This window comes from Macaca mulatta, chromosome 11 (assembly GCF_049350105.2).
Source record: "Macaca mulatta isolate MMU2019108-1 chromosome 11, T2T-MMU8v2.0, whole genome shotgun sequence".
NCBI classification, from domain to species: Eukaryota; Metazoa; Chordata; class Mammalia; order Primates; family Cercopithecidae; genus Macaca; species Macaca mulatta.
In genome coordinates, this window is record NC_133416.1 from 102,498,317 (window position 1) to 102,514,351 (window position 16,035).

General features: G+C 42.1%; 1 protein-coding gene across 3 annotated transcripts in view; it reads right to left on the reverse strand.

Moving 5' to 3' along the window:
* Positions 1 to 16,035, reverse strand: part of FGD6 (FYVE, RhoGEF and PH domain containing 6) — a 134,179-nt gene that overhangs the window by 82,385 nt on the left and 35,759 nt on the right. For all 3 annotated transcript variants that reach the window (XR_001448150.3, XM_015152456.3, XM_077954777.1), the window contains exon 3: positions 5,576 to 5,720. Coding sequence is in view for 2 of the 3 variants with exons in the window: in XM_015152456.3 (XP_015007942.2) it covers positions 5,576 to 5,720 (145 nt within the window). In the remaining variant the exon portion in view is untranslated. The remainder of the gene's footprint in view (positions 1 to 5,575; positions 5,721 to 16,035) is intronic.

Genomic DNA, 16,035 nt, shown 5'->3' on the forward strand with positions numbered 1-16,035 from the left:
GGCTGGAGTACAGTGGCATGATCTTGGCTTGCTGCAACCTCTGCCTCCTGGGTTCAAGCGATTCTCCTGCCTCAGCCTCCCAAGTAGCTGAAATTACAGATGTGCACCACCACACCTGGCTAATTTTTGTACTTTTAGTAGAGATGGGGTTTCACCATGTTGGTCAAGCTGCTACCGAACTCCTGACCTCAAGTGATCTGCCCACCTTGGCCTCCCAAAGTGCTGGGCTTACAGGCATGAGCCACCACACCTGGCCCCTTTCTACTTTTTTTATTATTATGAATAATGCTGCTATGAACATTCCTCTACAAGTTTTTGTGTGGACATATGTTTTCATATCTCTTGGATGGATACTTAAGAGTAGCATTGCTAGGTCATATGGTAACTCTATATTTAAACTTTTCAGAGCTACCAGACTGTTTTCCAAAGTGGCTGCAACATTTTAGATCCTACAAGGACTCCCATTTCTCCACATCCTGACTAGCACTCGTTACTGTACATCTTCCTGATTATGGACACCCTAGTAGGTGTGCAGTGGTATCTCACCGAAGCTTCGCTTTGGATTTCTTTAATGGTTTATGATGTTGAACACCTTTTTACATGCTTATTGGTCACTGTGTATCTTCTTTAGTCTATTCAGATCCTTAAGCCTCGGTGATTGATCTTTTTACTGTTTGAGTTTCTTTTTTTCTTTTTTTTTTTTGGAGATGGAGTCTAGCTCTGTCACCCAGGCTGGAGTGCAATGGTGCGATCTCGGCTCACTGCAACCTCCGCAACCTGGGTTCAAGCAATTCTCCTGCCTCAGCCTCCCGAGTAGCTGGGATTACAGGCATGCACCACCACACCGGGCTAATTTTTGTATTTTTAGTAGAGATGGGATTTCACTATGTTGGCCAGACTGGTCTCGAACTCCTGACCTCAAGTGATCTGCCTGCCTCGACCTCCCAAAGTGCCGGGATTACAGGTGTGAGCCACTGCGCCCAGCCAAACCACCGCACTGGGCCTGAGCTGTTACATTTAGGTCTATAATCCATTTTGAGTTAGTTTTTGTGTATGTTGAAAAGAAGGGGGTCCAATGTCATCCTTTTGCAGGTGGATATCCAGTGATTCCAGCACTGTTTATATGCTGACACCCCGATTTCTTTAAAAAAACATTTTGACTTTTGGTATTACACACATTTTTTTTTAAGTCACCTGAAATCAATTGTGAAGTGATACTTGTGTAAATAAACTGACTTTAAAAAATTACTCAACCAAGGTCACACAGTTAGTAAGTGACAAATCTAAGACTAAAACCCAGGTCTTAGGATGCCAAATTTCATGTTTCCCCATTAAAACAAAATACTACCTTACCTGTAAATAAGTTTCATATTTCCTCATAGATAAGAAAAGGCAAGCCAGAAACAATATGTTTATTGGTAAGATTACAGAAAGCTTGACTTGAGATGTTTAAGATTTGGCTTGCTTATTTTCATAAAAATTAATAATAACAGCCAGGTGTGATGGCTCATGCCTGTAATCCTAGCACTTTGGGAGGCCGACATGGGCAGATAACCCGAGGTCAGAAGTTCGAGACCAGCCTGACCAACGTGGAGAAACTCCGTCTCTACTAAAAATACAAAATTAGCCGGGTGTGGTGGCGCATGCCTGTAATCCCAGTTACTCAGGAGGCTCAGGCAAGAGAATCACTTGAACCCGGGAAGCGGAGGTCGTAGTGAGCCGAGATCACACCATTGTACTCCAGTCTGGGAGACAAGAGAGAAACTTCATCGTAAAAAAAAAAAAAAAAAAAAAGGCCGGGTGCAGTGGCTCACGCCTGTAATCCCAGTACTTTGGGAGGCCAAGGCGGGTGGATCACGAGGTCAGGAGATCGAGACCATCCTGGTGAACAAGGTGAAACCCCATCTCTACTAAAAAAAAGTACAAAAAAATTAGCCGGGCGTGGTGGCAGGCACCTGTAGTCCCAGCTTCTCAGGAGGCTGAGGCAGGAGAATGGCGTGAACCCGGGAGGCGGCGGAGCTTGCAGTGAGCCGAGATCGCGCCACTGCACTCAAGCCTGGGCGACAGAACGAGACTCCGTCTCAAAAAAAAAAAAAAAAAAAAAAATCAATAATAGGTAAAAATCTACTAAGCATTTACTTTGTGTTAAGCCCCGTTCTAAACAGCGTATAATCACTTAATACTCACAATAATCTTAGAAAATAAAGTGTCCACTTTTTTTCCTCCTCTTTTTACAGTCGGGGAAACTAAGGCAAAGTAAAATTAAGTAAGTTGTTCAAGATCACAGAGCTAGTAAGTGGTGGGAACACAGGCAATCTGACTCCAAAGACTGTGTTCTTACCACTATGAAAGCAAATTACTTAAGAGAAAGGCATTCACCAGGCTGTGGCCAGATGGATTAACAAGTGTCTAGAAAGAAAGAGACTATTCTATTATTATTGTTGTTGTTCCAGATGAAGAGACAGAGAGAGAAAATTCATTAGCGTGGCTGAGAATTCTAAAGGAGGGAAATTATTAGTACTAGTGGCATCAGGTAAAAAATGTTCAGGTGGAGGGTATTGGGAATATTTAATGGGTACAAAAACACAGTTAGATAGAATGAACAAAATCTAGTATTTGATAGCACAATAGAGTTACCAGTCAACATGTACAATAATTTATTGTACATTTTAAAATAAGAGTATAACGGGAATGTCTGTAACACAATCACATAAAGGCTTGGTAAATGCTTGAGATGATGGAAAAAATTTGTATTCTGTTTCACTAAAAAAACTCTTATCTATTGTTTCACTAAAAACAATGTCCATGATTAAAGAAATAGTCCTTTTTTTAACAACAACAAAAAAAAAGGATAAAAATTTAACAGGGCTACTGCAATACAGCACAACTAATAACATAAAATAATAATATAAATACAGGAAGAGAAAGGAAAGGCAGGCACAAACGCAGAGGAAGGAACCCTGGGAGTCTCCACTGACCACAAAATGAATGAGTCAACCAGGCGGTGTTATCACAGGATGTGTTGGAAAGAGACATAACACTGCTGGGTTAAAGATTAATCCTTCCTTTATACGATACATCAGTGAGATCCCTGATAGAATGTGGAAACCAATTTTGGTCAGTGCTCCAAGAAATATGGAAAGAAATGGGAAAAGATTGAGGCAAAACAAACAACTAGACCAAAACAATAGAAAAGAGTGTCTGCTAGGAAAAGAAAAAACTCGGAGTTGCCTTTCAAAGAGAGTCAGGATTGATTTAATTATGGCCCTCAAGAAGACAATTTGAGGCTGGGCATGGTGGCTCACATCTATAATCCCAGCACTTTAGGAGGCCAAGGTGGGTGGATCACCTGAGGTCGGGAGTTCGAGACCAGCCTGGCCAACATAGTGAAACCCCGTCTCTACTAAAAATACAAAAATTAGCTGAGTATGGTGATGGGTGCCTGTAATTCCAGCTCCTCGGGAGGCTGAGGCAGGAGAATTGTTTGAACCCGGGAGGCAGAGGTTGCAGTAAGTCGAGATAGCACCATTGCATTCCAGCCTGGGCAACAAATGCGAAACTCCATCTCAAAAGAAAAGAATGTGGGCTACATAGAAGCTTAGAACCTGAGTACTGCTTATCTCTAGTAAATGCCAGTGGTACCTGGAACACAGTGTGAATTCTATAAATATTTGTAGAATCTATGTCCATGAAGCTGCAACATGGAAAACGAGCTTTCAAATTAAAGCAAGACAGACACCAGCAAGACATAAAAGGAATTACATGACAGTCAAAGTAAAATCTATACATGGTTGAGTGCTGTGAGTGTTTAATAAAAGAGTCACTCATCTGTCTTAGGGGTTTTACAAATTCACTAGCCTAAGTAATTTATAGTGGTTACTCCCAACACCATGATTTAATACTTCAGAGCATAGAAATGAAATCTTGCTAGTTATAAATAAATGATCACTGAGCTATTATGTGCTCATAATGGCTATCATGAGCTATTATAATACTGAATATCATCAGTATTCAAATGCTTTCCATGTATCAAATTATTTAATCCTCACAATTCTATGAGCACTATTCTTTTTTTATCTATAAATGGTACCCTTTAGTCCCAAAAGGTTAAATAATTGGCCCAAAGTTGCCCAGATCATAGCTGATGGATCTGGGACTTAAATTCAGACTGCTGCACATGGGCCATTCATTTAAGGTTGAAAATAAATTTAAACAGAGCAAAAATATTAAACAGGAAGGATAACAGATTGATAAAATTATGGCACAGGAATTAGGTGAAATTATGGCACACGAATTTTCTCCATGGCTTGCTATGCTGCGTGGATCTTTTTAAATTCCACCTTGCTGTAACATTCCTGGGGATACTGGTGACGTACTAACTTTTTTCCCTTTAATAACATCTTTTTAAAAATGTGGTTTCAAATGAAAGAGATAAATATATTCATGCCAAACTAGAGAGACATTATAATGAACCCCCGCATCATGCATCCTTTTTTTTTTTTTTTCAAGACGGAGTCTTGCTCCGTCGCCCAGGCTGGAGTGCAGTGGCACAATTTCGGCTCACTGCAAGCTCCGCCTCCTGGGTTCATGCAATTCTCCTGCCTCAGCCTCCCGAGTGGCTGGGAATACAGGTGCCCACCACCAGGCTTGGCTAATTTTTTGTATTTTTAGTAGAGACGGGGTTTCACCATGTTAGCCAGGATGGTCTTGATCTTCTGACCTCATGATCCGCCCCCCTCGGCCTCCCAAAGTGCTGGGATTGTAGGTGTGAGCCATCGTGCCCGGCCCTCATGCATCTTAAACAACTCTGAACACATGGACAATCTTCATGTATGCGGTGCTCCCCGCAAACTCATACACACACTGCATTATTTCAAAGCAAATGATGATGTACTATTAACAGTCATCTTTATTCTTTCCCAAAATAATTTGAGCCTAAGATGCATATAATTCCTTTATTTCAAAAAAATCTACAAAAACTTGGTAGCAGTATGGGAACAATTCCAAGGCAGGGTTCTGTTATCAAAAAGAAAGCCACTGGACATTAGGAAAAAGAATTTCTTTGCTGGGCACCATGGCTCACACCTGTAATCCCAGCACTTTGGGAGGCTGAGGCGGGTGGATCACTTGAGGTCAGGAGTTTGAGGCCAGCCTGGCCAACACAGTGAAACTCCATCTCTACTAAAAACAGAAAAATTAGCCAGACATGGTGGCAGATGTCTGTAATACCAGTTACTCGGGATGCTGAGGCAGAAGGATGGCTTGAACCCAGGAGGCGAAGGTTGCAGTGAGCTGAGATGGTGCCATTGTACTCCAGCCTGGGCAACAGAGCAAGACTCTGTCTCGAAATAATAATAATAATTTCTCAAAAATCACTAAGTAATCTCTAAGTGATACATACTTGGTAACATGAGAATATTTTAGGTGCCACATTATAGCAGGAATTAAATTGAAATTTGTAAAGTGTTTTATGAGTTTTAAGAAAACTCATGAGGGTTTCTATGCCTATCATGCAGACAAATATCATTCCCAAGCATAGAGGGAGGTCAAGAAGCAATTAAGCATCAAAATATACCTGTTTATCGTCCAGAGGGTCAGGCTCTCCTTTACTTGACTCAGAGCTGACATCATCTTCATCAGAACTGTTGATGACTTCCTCCTCATCAGAGGGAAGGTCACCAAGACCAAGATGATTCTGTTCCTCCTGGGATGCTCCTGAACTGCATTCAACAGAAAGCAGGTATTAGTCACCTTCAATAACAAGGAGTGCTAGCAAAACAAAAACCAAATCAACATCTTAGCTTCATAATGCAAACAAGGTATATCTAAGGGATTTGGAAGAATGAAAAAACCCAGATCAGCCAACTTTCCCTTCCTTCCCCCTGTCTCAGCTGCCAAAAACTCAAATTAATTTTTTGAATTTTTAATGATAAGAAGGTGGGTGGGAAGCAAGTTTCCCAGCTGCTCCCATCCTATGCTTCTATATATCCCTCCCAAAGAAGATCAGGTCTCTACTCCTAGAATAAACTAAGAAGCCTTACAGAAAGCGGGCTGGTTTACCACAAAAGGCTGCCAGGTATACCAGAAGAATTGCTGTTTCCTTGGGGCTTAGTGTTAAAACAACAACAAAAACCAAGTAACAAATCTATGAGGATTGGGGGGTAATGATGGTGACTACAATCAACAGTGCAGGTGCAATTGTGAACACGTACCCTGCTCTATGGTCATCACCGTTCTGTTTACAAGACATGGGGAGGAAGAGGAAATGTTACAAATTCTCAGATTATGCTTAAGACCTACTGCATTAGAACTAGGAGGGGCACAGGGCCCAGCAATTTGCCCAGCAATTACAACTACCTGGGGCACATGGCCTAGCAAATAACAAGTAAGCTGGTTTAATGTTTTCCGGGTGATTCTGATACAAGTTGAACTTGGAAAAATCCACAGAACCAGGCCATTTACCAATTCCTCCTCATCAGCCTGATATCATCAAGGTTCCTCCGTTTGTTTTAACATAGATCTCATGAATCTAAAAGCCATTGTTGCAATCCAATCTGTGGGGGGAATTCCACAGGAAAGTTTCCTAAGAAGAGATGAAAAGAATTCCTTCTAGTATTGGCTGTAAAGATTCAGGAGCCAATTGCCTGTAGCAACTGCTTTTCTGTCTTCAGTCTACAAGAATATCTGCAGAATAGAAGAGTACACAGGTGGAGCCAGTAAAAGATCCACAATCAGCAGGAAAAACACTCAAGCAAAATAAGGAGACAGTTGCATTCCACTCTGGCAGGCTCTTTCAGTGGTCACAGGCAGGTCACTCAACCGTCAAGGTTACAAGTTACGACTCTCTAACGGGAATCTTAAAAGCTAAAGATAAATTTTCTGCCAATTCCTGATTATACATGGTAGGATACAGACTTGCCTCAGAAGGCATTCCTGGAGCCCAACGGTTACACAAACCAGTTGGCTAGAGGCAGAGTGCCAAAAGGAACACCTCTCACTGCTAAAGACGGGGTTTTCCATTACTCAATGGCCGGGGGTGGGTGCACACCTTATCATAGCTCCCCAAGACATGCAGGAGACTAACTCCCCAGGGGTAAGGGGTGGATAGAGGATGGCAACTTCCTGGTTAGATCACTGGTAGGACTCACTGTCTCTGGGTGCAGGGATAAGAGCCAACCCCGCCGGGTAGTTGATTGTTGACTGAGATTAGTGAGAGCAAATGAGAGTTAACAGGATGGGCAGACTATAGGATCCACCCATATAGCTAGAAGAAAATGTACCCCCACTTGTTTTTAATTTTAATTCCTTATCTCTTTACATCTTCTAAAACCCTGTTAACACAACACATGTTCAATTTCCAAGTGGCAGCAGCATCACCCGGAAGCTCCTCAGAAATACACACGCTCAGGCCGCCCACAACCCACCGAATCAGAATCCATGCTGTAACAAAATCCCAGTCTATGTGTGAGAAGCTCTGCTCTAAAAGGCTTTTTGAATCAGCCCATCTGGATACTGTTTTAGATTCCTAAGTGTAATAGATTCAGATAGTAATAGGGCTGTGGCACCTGTGAATAAATTAGGTTTATTCTGTCTGAAGAGAGGGGTGAAAGGTGTTTCTTGGTCAAACATCACTTGGAAGGCTATTATTAAGAACACAGTAACTAGGTGTTGCCACATCCATTAGGGATAGAAGAGGGATTAAAGTACAAAGTGAACATCTGAAAACAAGAAAAAAAGTTTTAAATATTAAAACTACATGAATCAAAACACGATGCCATGAAACAAGTAGAGATTTTGGTGTCTCTTCTGAATCCTTTAACTGTCTCACTAAACTGCACTTGGTGGTAGACTTGTTTCCTCATTAAAATGTAAATTTCCAAATACAAGGAAATTGAAATTGTGTTTTCCAGCTGAATCCTCAGCATACAGCCGGACACACAATGGACCCTCAAGAATTTTTCACCAAATAAATGAAAATGGTATCAGAAAGCAACAGGTGTTGAATTTCAATGGTGCAGGTAGCCTGAACCAGGGTAGCTACATCAGGAACTAAGAGAAAGGGATGGACATAAGAGGAAGAAAAATCAGGGCCAGGTGTGGTGGCTCATGCCTGTCATCCCAGCACTTTGGAAGGCCAAGGTGGGTGGATGGCTTGAGCCCAGGAGTTCGAGACAAGCCTGGCCAACAGAGCGAAACCTGCTCTGAAACACAAAATTTAGCCGGGTGCGGTGGCGTGTGCCTGTAATCCCAGTTACTAGGAAGACTGAGGCAGGAGAAGGACTGGAACTCCGGAGGCAGTGGTTGCAGTACTCAGGAGGCTGAGGCAGGAGAACCGCTTGAACCAGGAAGGTGAAGGTTGCAGTGAGCCAAGACTGAGTCACTGCACTCCAGCCTGAGTAACAGAGTGAGACTCTGTCTCAAAAAAAAAAAGAAAAATCATCAGGACTTAGGGTAAACGGGTGAGGAGGAAACACTTATGAAAGACATCAAGGTGTCAAGTCCAAGTTACCAGCAGAATGAGGGTGACGTGAACTGAAACAAATATTACAACAAGGGAGCAGATTTTAAAGGAAAGATAATGGGTTTAGCAGCAAAATCTAGGATCCACATTTTACATGTTCATTTCTAAAACAATTACACTATTTTCCCACACAATTGTTGGCAGCCTTTGAATCTACCTAGATAATTTTAGATTTCTTTTTTTTTTTTAAATAGAGAAGGGTCTTGCTACGTTGCCCAGGCTGATCTCAAACTCCCAGGCTCAAGCGATCCTCCCACCTCAGTCTTGCCAAAGTGCAGCAGGGATTACCGGCGTAAGCCACCATATGCAGCCAATTTTAGATTTCTGATAATGAAACAAGGACTCCTTACTGATGTCAGTTGTATAGTTTGGAGTTCTTCAATTTATTTCCTTCCCACTGTCGAAATGATAACATCCTAACACTGTCTGCTTTGTGAGGTAAAGGAACAGGACACAGGGCTTCCTCCACATCTTCCTGCCTAGTTAGTTCATAATTTGATATCTGAAGTAAAAGGAAAGTAAGCTGCAAAAGCAACCAAAACAAAGAGTGGGCTCTACTTCCCCAGGCACCCTAAGTCAGATTTGCTTCTGAAAGGAGCCGCAGTTTCTAGAAAATCAGTTTGTTTCCAGTGTACTGGAATTAAGACAAGCAAGTCAAGTCAGATATGAATTCCTACTGATGGGTAACTGTTCCTTCAATTCCACATGCTAAATCTATATATTTGAAGTGAAGACTACACGATGTCATCACTTTTTACAAGTTATTTTTTCTATATGCTAGTTTCTCTATATTTACAGCACATCCTCCACTGGAAGCATATCAAATTTTTCTTTCAGGTAAGAAGTCACATCTGAAGTGAAGTCCTCCTCTTTTAGAAGGAATTATCTTTTTAAATTTTAATTTATTTTATTATTTTTGAGACGGAGTCTCACTCTATCATCCAGGCTGGAGTGATCTCAGCTCACTGTAACCTCCACCTTCCTAGTTCAAGCGATTCTCATGCCTCAGCCTCCTGAGCAGCTGGGACTACAGGTGTATGCCACCATGCCCAGCTAATTTTTGTATTTTTAGTAGAGACAGGGTTTCACTATGTTGGCCAGGCTGGTCTTGAACTTCCGACCTCAGGTGATACACGTGCCTCAGCCTCCCAAAGTGCTGGGATTATAGGCATAAGCCACACTCAGTGGAATTATCTTTTTTAAACATACTAAATCCATTTCCTCTAAGAGTTTTTAGGAACAGAAACCCTGTACAATGATGACCCAGCACAGCAATTGCCAGGGTTCATGACAAAAACATCCTTCCAAGCCCCAACTAAATTAAAAATTCCAGCAAGGAGAAGGGATAAGGGATAGGATGGCCGAGAGAAGGAAAGGAGAAGCAGAGTTAACTTAAGAATGGCTTCTCTGTTGTTGACAAATTCCAGTTATCTTTTTCTTCTCTTGCCTGTGATTTTATTCTGAGCCCTTTAACCAAGGAATGTTTCATGTAATTCCTCCCAAGCTTGAAGAAACAAGTTCTTTCCAATTCCCTCACCTTCAGAAGTTTCCTTCTCATTTCCAAGTCACCACATGTAAATCTCAACTTCTGTGATCTTTCTCTTCCTCTTCTTTCTACCCCTAGCCTAAACTGAACAGAAACCTGCTTGTCCTTAGGATGTTGTGATAATTTTTTTTCAAATGCTGTCTCGTTATGACTTGGTGACCATGTTCCTTTGGCACATTTCATATTTATCACAGAATGAGGGGCGAAAAACTACCATTATGGGCTTTAAATTAGCAAAATAAATTTTAAGTTATTTAATAGTTATTATAGTACACTAACTATAAAATTGGTATACAGTTTTCACCACAAAATTATTTCTATTTTGTTTTACCAGGAAACGTTTCCCTCTGTTACTTCAGTTCCCTTACAAGACTGCAGATTCCAGTGTCACAGTAAAACCATGAATCAAATCAATTTTAAAAAACTATTTAATTATCTATTTATTTAATTCTTTACTTATTGGTAGAGACAGGATCTCCCTATAGTGCCTAGGCTGCTCTTGAACTCTTGGCCTCAAGTGAACCTCCTGCCTTGGCCTCCCAAAGTGCTGGGATGACAACATGAGCCACTGTGTCCCAAAAACCTACTTAAAAAATCCTTCTTCTTCCTCTTTTCAGGTGTTCTCAATTACACAGCACTTCTAGAGTTTTCTCCATCCCTTACTCAGGTGATGTTCTTGAGATCTATCACCAAAATGAGTTTGGAAACATGGCACAACTTGTGAAACAGACATAGTTGGTCATTTGCATCCTCCAAAAGCAATCGTCACATATTCACATCATGTTTTTAGGTTTTTCAAATACAAGATTGTGTGCAATTATTATTATTTTTTTTTTGAGACGGAGTCTCACGCTGTTGCCCAGGCTGGAGTGCAGTGGCGCGATCTCGGCTCACTGCAAGCTCCGCCTCCCGGGTTCACGCCATTCTCCTGCCTCAGCCTCCTGAGTAGCTGGGACTACAGGCACCCGCCACCGCGCCCGGCTAATTTTTTGTATTTTTAGTAGAGACGGGGTTTCACAGTGGTCTCGATCTCCTGACCTTGTGATCCGCCCGCCTCGGCCTCCCAAAGTGCTGGGATTACAGGCTTGAGCCACCGCGCCCGGCCGATTGTGTGCAATTATTATTATTTATTTATTTATTTATTATTTTTTTTTGAGACGGAGTCTCGCTGTGTCTCCCAGGCTGGAGTGCAGTGGCGTGATCTCGGCTCACTGCAAGCTCCGCCTCCCGGGTTCACGCCATTCTCCCGCCTCAGCCTCCCAAGTAGCTGAGACTACAGGCGCCCGCCACCACGCCCGGCTAGTTTTTTTTTTTGTATTTTTAGTAGAGACAGGGTTTCACCATGTTAGCCAGGATAGTCTCGATCTCCTGACCTCGTGATCCACCCGCCTCGGCCTCCCAAAGTGCTGGGATTACAGGCTTGAGCCACCGCGCCCGGCCAATGTGCAATTATTTTAAGTATGTGCAGAGCCAGGTGACAGGACTGAACAAATATCAAGTTCAACCAGTGTGACTTCTGAGTGCTGGTAGGTAAAGTAGGTAAACCAGATCAACTAGTAGGTCTTTCTCCACTCCTTTTTTTTTTTTTTTTTGGAGATGGAGTCTCGCTCTGTCACCAGGCTGGAGTGCAGTGGTGTGGTCTCAGCTCAGTGCAACCTCAGCCTCCTGGGTTCAAGCGATTCTCCTGCCTCAGCCTCCCAAGTAGCTGGGATTACAGGCACGCACCACCACACCTGGCTAATTTTTGTATTTTTAGTAGAGATGGGGTTTCACCATGTTGGTCAGGCTGGTCTTGAACTCCTGACCTCGTGATCTGCCTGCCTCGGCCTCCCAAAGTGCTGGGATTACAGGCGTGAGCCACTGCGCCCAGCCGGTCTTTCTGCACTCCTAACTGCTTTCACAAAAAAGAAACATCAATGCTTCAGTAATACGTAAGGCTATGGATGCTGATGTTCTCATTGAAGTATAATAGCAGAAATCCTTTCTCCGGAAAGAAAAGGACATATATCAATTTTGTTTATGTCCTTGCATCATAAAGATATCAAATATATTAATTTTTAATCTTCTTTCGAGAGGTTGCTCGATTAAAGGTTAGGACAAATTTTAACTTAAAAATTAATGATTTTATTATCTCTATTTCAGTTTTTAAAATCCTATAATGTATATATGTAGCATATAAACTTTTTGAGTTAAACTCTTTAATATTCACAAAATAAAAACAAATAAAATCACTAAAATACTTAAAGGGATAGTACCACAGGAGTTTGTTACTTAAAACAAAGGAAGAAAGACAGAAAAAATGAATAAACGAAGAAACTTACAACATAAAATGTACACGATCAGTGTTTTATTTTTTCATTCTTAAGTTTTAGAGGTTTTAACAACTGAGACTTTCAAACTAGCAAGCTAGGGTTCTATGGCTTCAAAAAAAAGAAATCACACAAAAATATCCAGCTTCCCTGAAATATAAACCAGAAACTGTTTAAAACTGTCTCTGGGTGACTCTGTTAGGGTAAAATGTCAGGTTTCAAATGATGGATATATTTTTAAAACAGGCCTGCTTCATTTTCCAGAAGCAACCTCCACCTTTGCAAATACCACTCCTATCACCTTCCCCCAGTAATTACTAGGATTCTTAGAATTGTACGCTACTGACTAAAGACATAATCAGGGCCGGGGTGGTGACTGATGTCCGTAATCCCCGTACCTTGGGAGGCTGAGGTGGGGGGATTGCTTGGGCCTAGGAGTTCGAGACCAGCCTGGGCAACACAGGGAGAGACCCCATTTCTATGGAAAAAAAAAAAAAATTGCATGGTGGTATGTGCCTGTGGTCCTAGCTACCTAGCTACTTGGGAGGCTGAGGTGGGAGGATCACTTGAGCCCAAGAGGTCAAGGCTACAGTGAGCCATGATTATGCCCCTGCACTCCAGCAGGTGAGGGACAAAGACCTTGTCTCGAAAATAAATAAAAAAATAAGACCAAAATCATAATCAGTACCTTGAGGCTGCTATTTAAAACACAGTCCTCACAAGACAACACTGAAAATGGTTTAAAAAACAAATAGAATGCAAAATTCTTTAAAATAGAAGAGTACCTACCCATATACTTGCAACTTTTGTATGTAATTGGCTTTAAAGTCATTCATTAAGATTTAATATAAAGAAGCAGTTTTAAAGGGATCTTCCTTCAATAGCCATTAATAAAAGACTGGTTAAATAAATTAGGGTTACATCCACGTAACGAATTACTAAACAGTTATTTGTTTATTTTTTCTTAATCCCTAGGTTTAAAACTAAAGAGCTATTTAAAAAATGAGGTAGGCCGGGTGAGGTAGCTCATGCTTGTAAATCCCAGCACTTTGGGAGGCTGAGGCATGTAGATTGCTTAAGCGCAGAAGTTCAAGACCAGCCTGGGCAACATGGTGAAACCCCGTCTCTACTAAAAACTAAAAAATTAGTCAAGCATGGTGGCATACACCCATGGTCCCAGCTACTTGGGCGGCTGAGGTGAGAGGATCACTTGAACCCAGGAAGTTGAGGCTGCTGTGAATTGAGATTGTGCCACTGCACTCCAGCCTGGACAACACAGCGAGACCCCATCTCAAAAAAGAAAAAAAAATGCCGGGATTGGTGGCTCACGCCTGTCACCCCAGCACTTTGGGAGGCTGAGGCAGGTGAATCACCTGAGGTAGGGAATTTGAGACCAGCCTGACCAACATGGACAAACCCCGTCTCTACTAAATATACAAAGTTAGCCAGGCATGGTGGCGCATGCCTGTAATCCTAGCTACTCGGGAGGCTGAGGCAGGAGAATCGCTTGAACCCAGGAGGCCAAGGTTGTGGTGAGCCGAGATCCTGCCATTGCACTCCAGCCTGGGCAATAAGAGCAAAACTCTGCCAAAAAAAAAAAAAAAAAGAGGTAGATCTACTGTGCATAGATCATTCTCCAGGAAATATTGTTAGGTTAAAAAGAAATCAAGGCACAGAGTGTGCTCCTATTTGTATAGAGAAGTAACAAGAAGAGTACATATACACAAAAACATATAAAAAGTATGTACATTTGTGTGTGTGTGCACAAACATGCTGGCATATACCAGGCTGTCCCCGAACACATTGAGAAAAACTGATAAATATAGTTGAAGTACAGTTGCCTCTGGGACTAAAGTCCTGAGAGTAAAAGACAGACTCTTTTTTTTTTTTTTTTTTTTTGAGACAGGGTCTTGCTCTATTACCCAGACTGGAGTACACCCAGGTTAGAGTGCAGTGGCATGATCACAGCTCACTGTAACTTCCGTCTCCCAGACTCAATGATCCTCCCGCCTTAGGCTCCCAAGCACTTGGGATAACAGGTGGGTGCCACCACATCTGGCTAATTTTTATACTTTTTCTTTTGTAGAGACAGGGTTTTGCCATGATGCCCAGGATGGGCTCAAACTCCTGGGGCTCACGTGATCTGCCTGCCTCAGCCTCCCTGAGTGCTTAGGTGTGAGCCACCACTCCTGGCTGAGAGATTTTATTACTTGCCCTTCAGTACATTTTAAAAAGTTGTTATCACATGCATTTTTACTGTTTCAAAGTTGACCACCCCCCCAACACACACAGAGTCTGAAAAGCTTTATAAAAGGTGGTTCAAAGCTTGTATGTATTTACACATATATACACATATATACACATATATACACACACATATATATGTATTTATACATATATACATATATTTTTATATGCATATAAACTCTTTAGGGATAGTTTATTTTCTTCCTAGGATGATGAGATTAAAGATATTCTCTCCTGTTCTTTCCCTTTCATCCCCTAGCCCCCAGACTTGGAGGTCTGTGTAAACATTTTCAAGATTGCCACTTCAAAAAAAAAAAAAAAAATCTCTTTGTACTATTGCTTAAGTTGATAAGATATATAAATTATGGCTTTCCCTTCCTGCTGGTAGCTGTTTGTTTGGGAGCATCTTAAGCCTAAGTCTCTAAATAATAGGTAGGAAGGGGAGATCTGGCAAGCCAGTCGATGGCTTTAAAAAAGAAAAAACAGAAGTCAGTAGAGGGATTGTTCAACAGCCTGCAGGGCCCACAGAGTAACCACACAACTTGTTGACTATGCCACAGTGAACAGCAACATAATAATAGGGTCTGTCTCCCACAGTTCTCCGTCTGGTTGTGGGAGAGCTTCCTGACCTGCAAGAAAAGATGATCATGTGCTTCAGGGTTCCTGGTCCTATCTTAACGACACAGGAAGAGCCCCATGCTGAAAACAGTCCAACAGACACTCTTGGCCATCTAGCTTAGCTGGGAGGCATCCAGGTCAAACCCAGCTAGAGGGAATCCAGGTCTAACTAGAAAGGAATAAATTGTTACAAAAACGTCTCCTGAAACAAGCACTACATAAAATAAATCTGCAACATTTAAGTACCATCAATTTTGCTTTCTTAGAATTGGGATTCACGGCTGAGGCAGGAGAATGGCGTAAACCCAGGAGGCGGAGCTTGCAGTGAGCTGAGATCCCACCACTGCACACCAGCCTGGGCGTCAGAGCGAGACTCCGTCTCAAAAAAAAAAAAAAGATTTGGGATTCACGTCACGAAATGTGGACAGCTTTCTTGTTAATACAAATAGAAAAGCATTCTACACAGCTTGAGGTTGCCTCCAATAAAATATGGCAAGTTCCGGTCGGGTGCAGTGGCTCACGCCTGTAATCCCTACACTTTGGGAGGCTGAGGCGGGCGGATCACGAGGTCAGGAGATCGAGACCATCCTGGCTAACACAGGGAAACTCTGTCTCTACTAAAAATAATAATTAAAAAAAAATTAGCTGGGCATGGTGGCAGGTGCCTGTAGTCCCAGCTACTCGTGAGGCTGAGGCAGGAGAATGGCATGAACCCAGGAGGCAGAGCTTGCAGTGAGCCAAGATCACGCCACTGTACTCCAGCCTGGGCAACAGAGCGAGACTCCGTCTCAAAA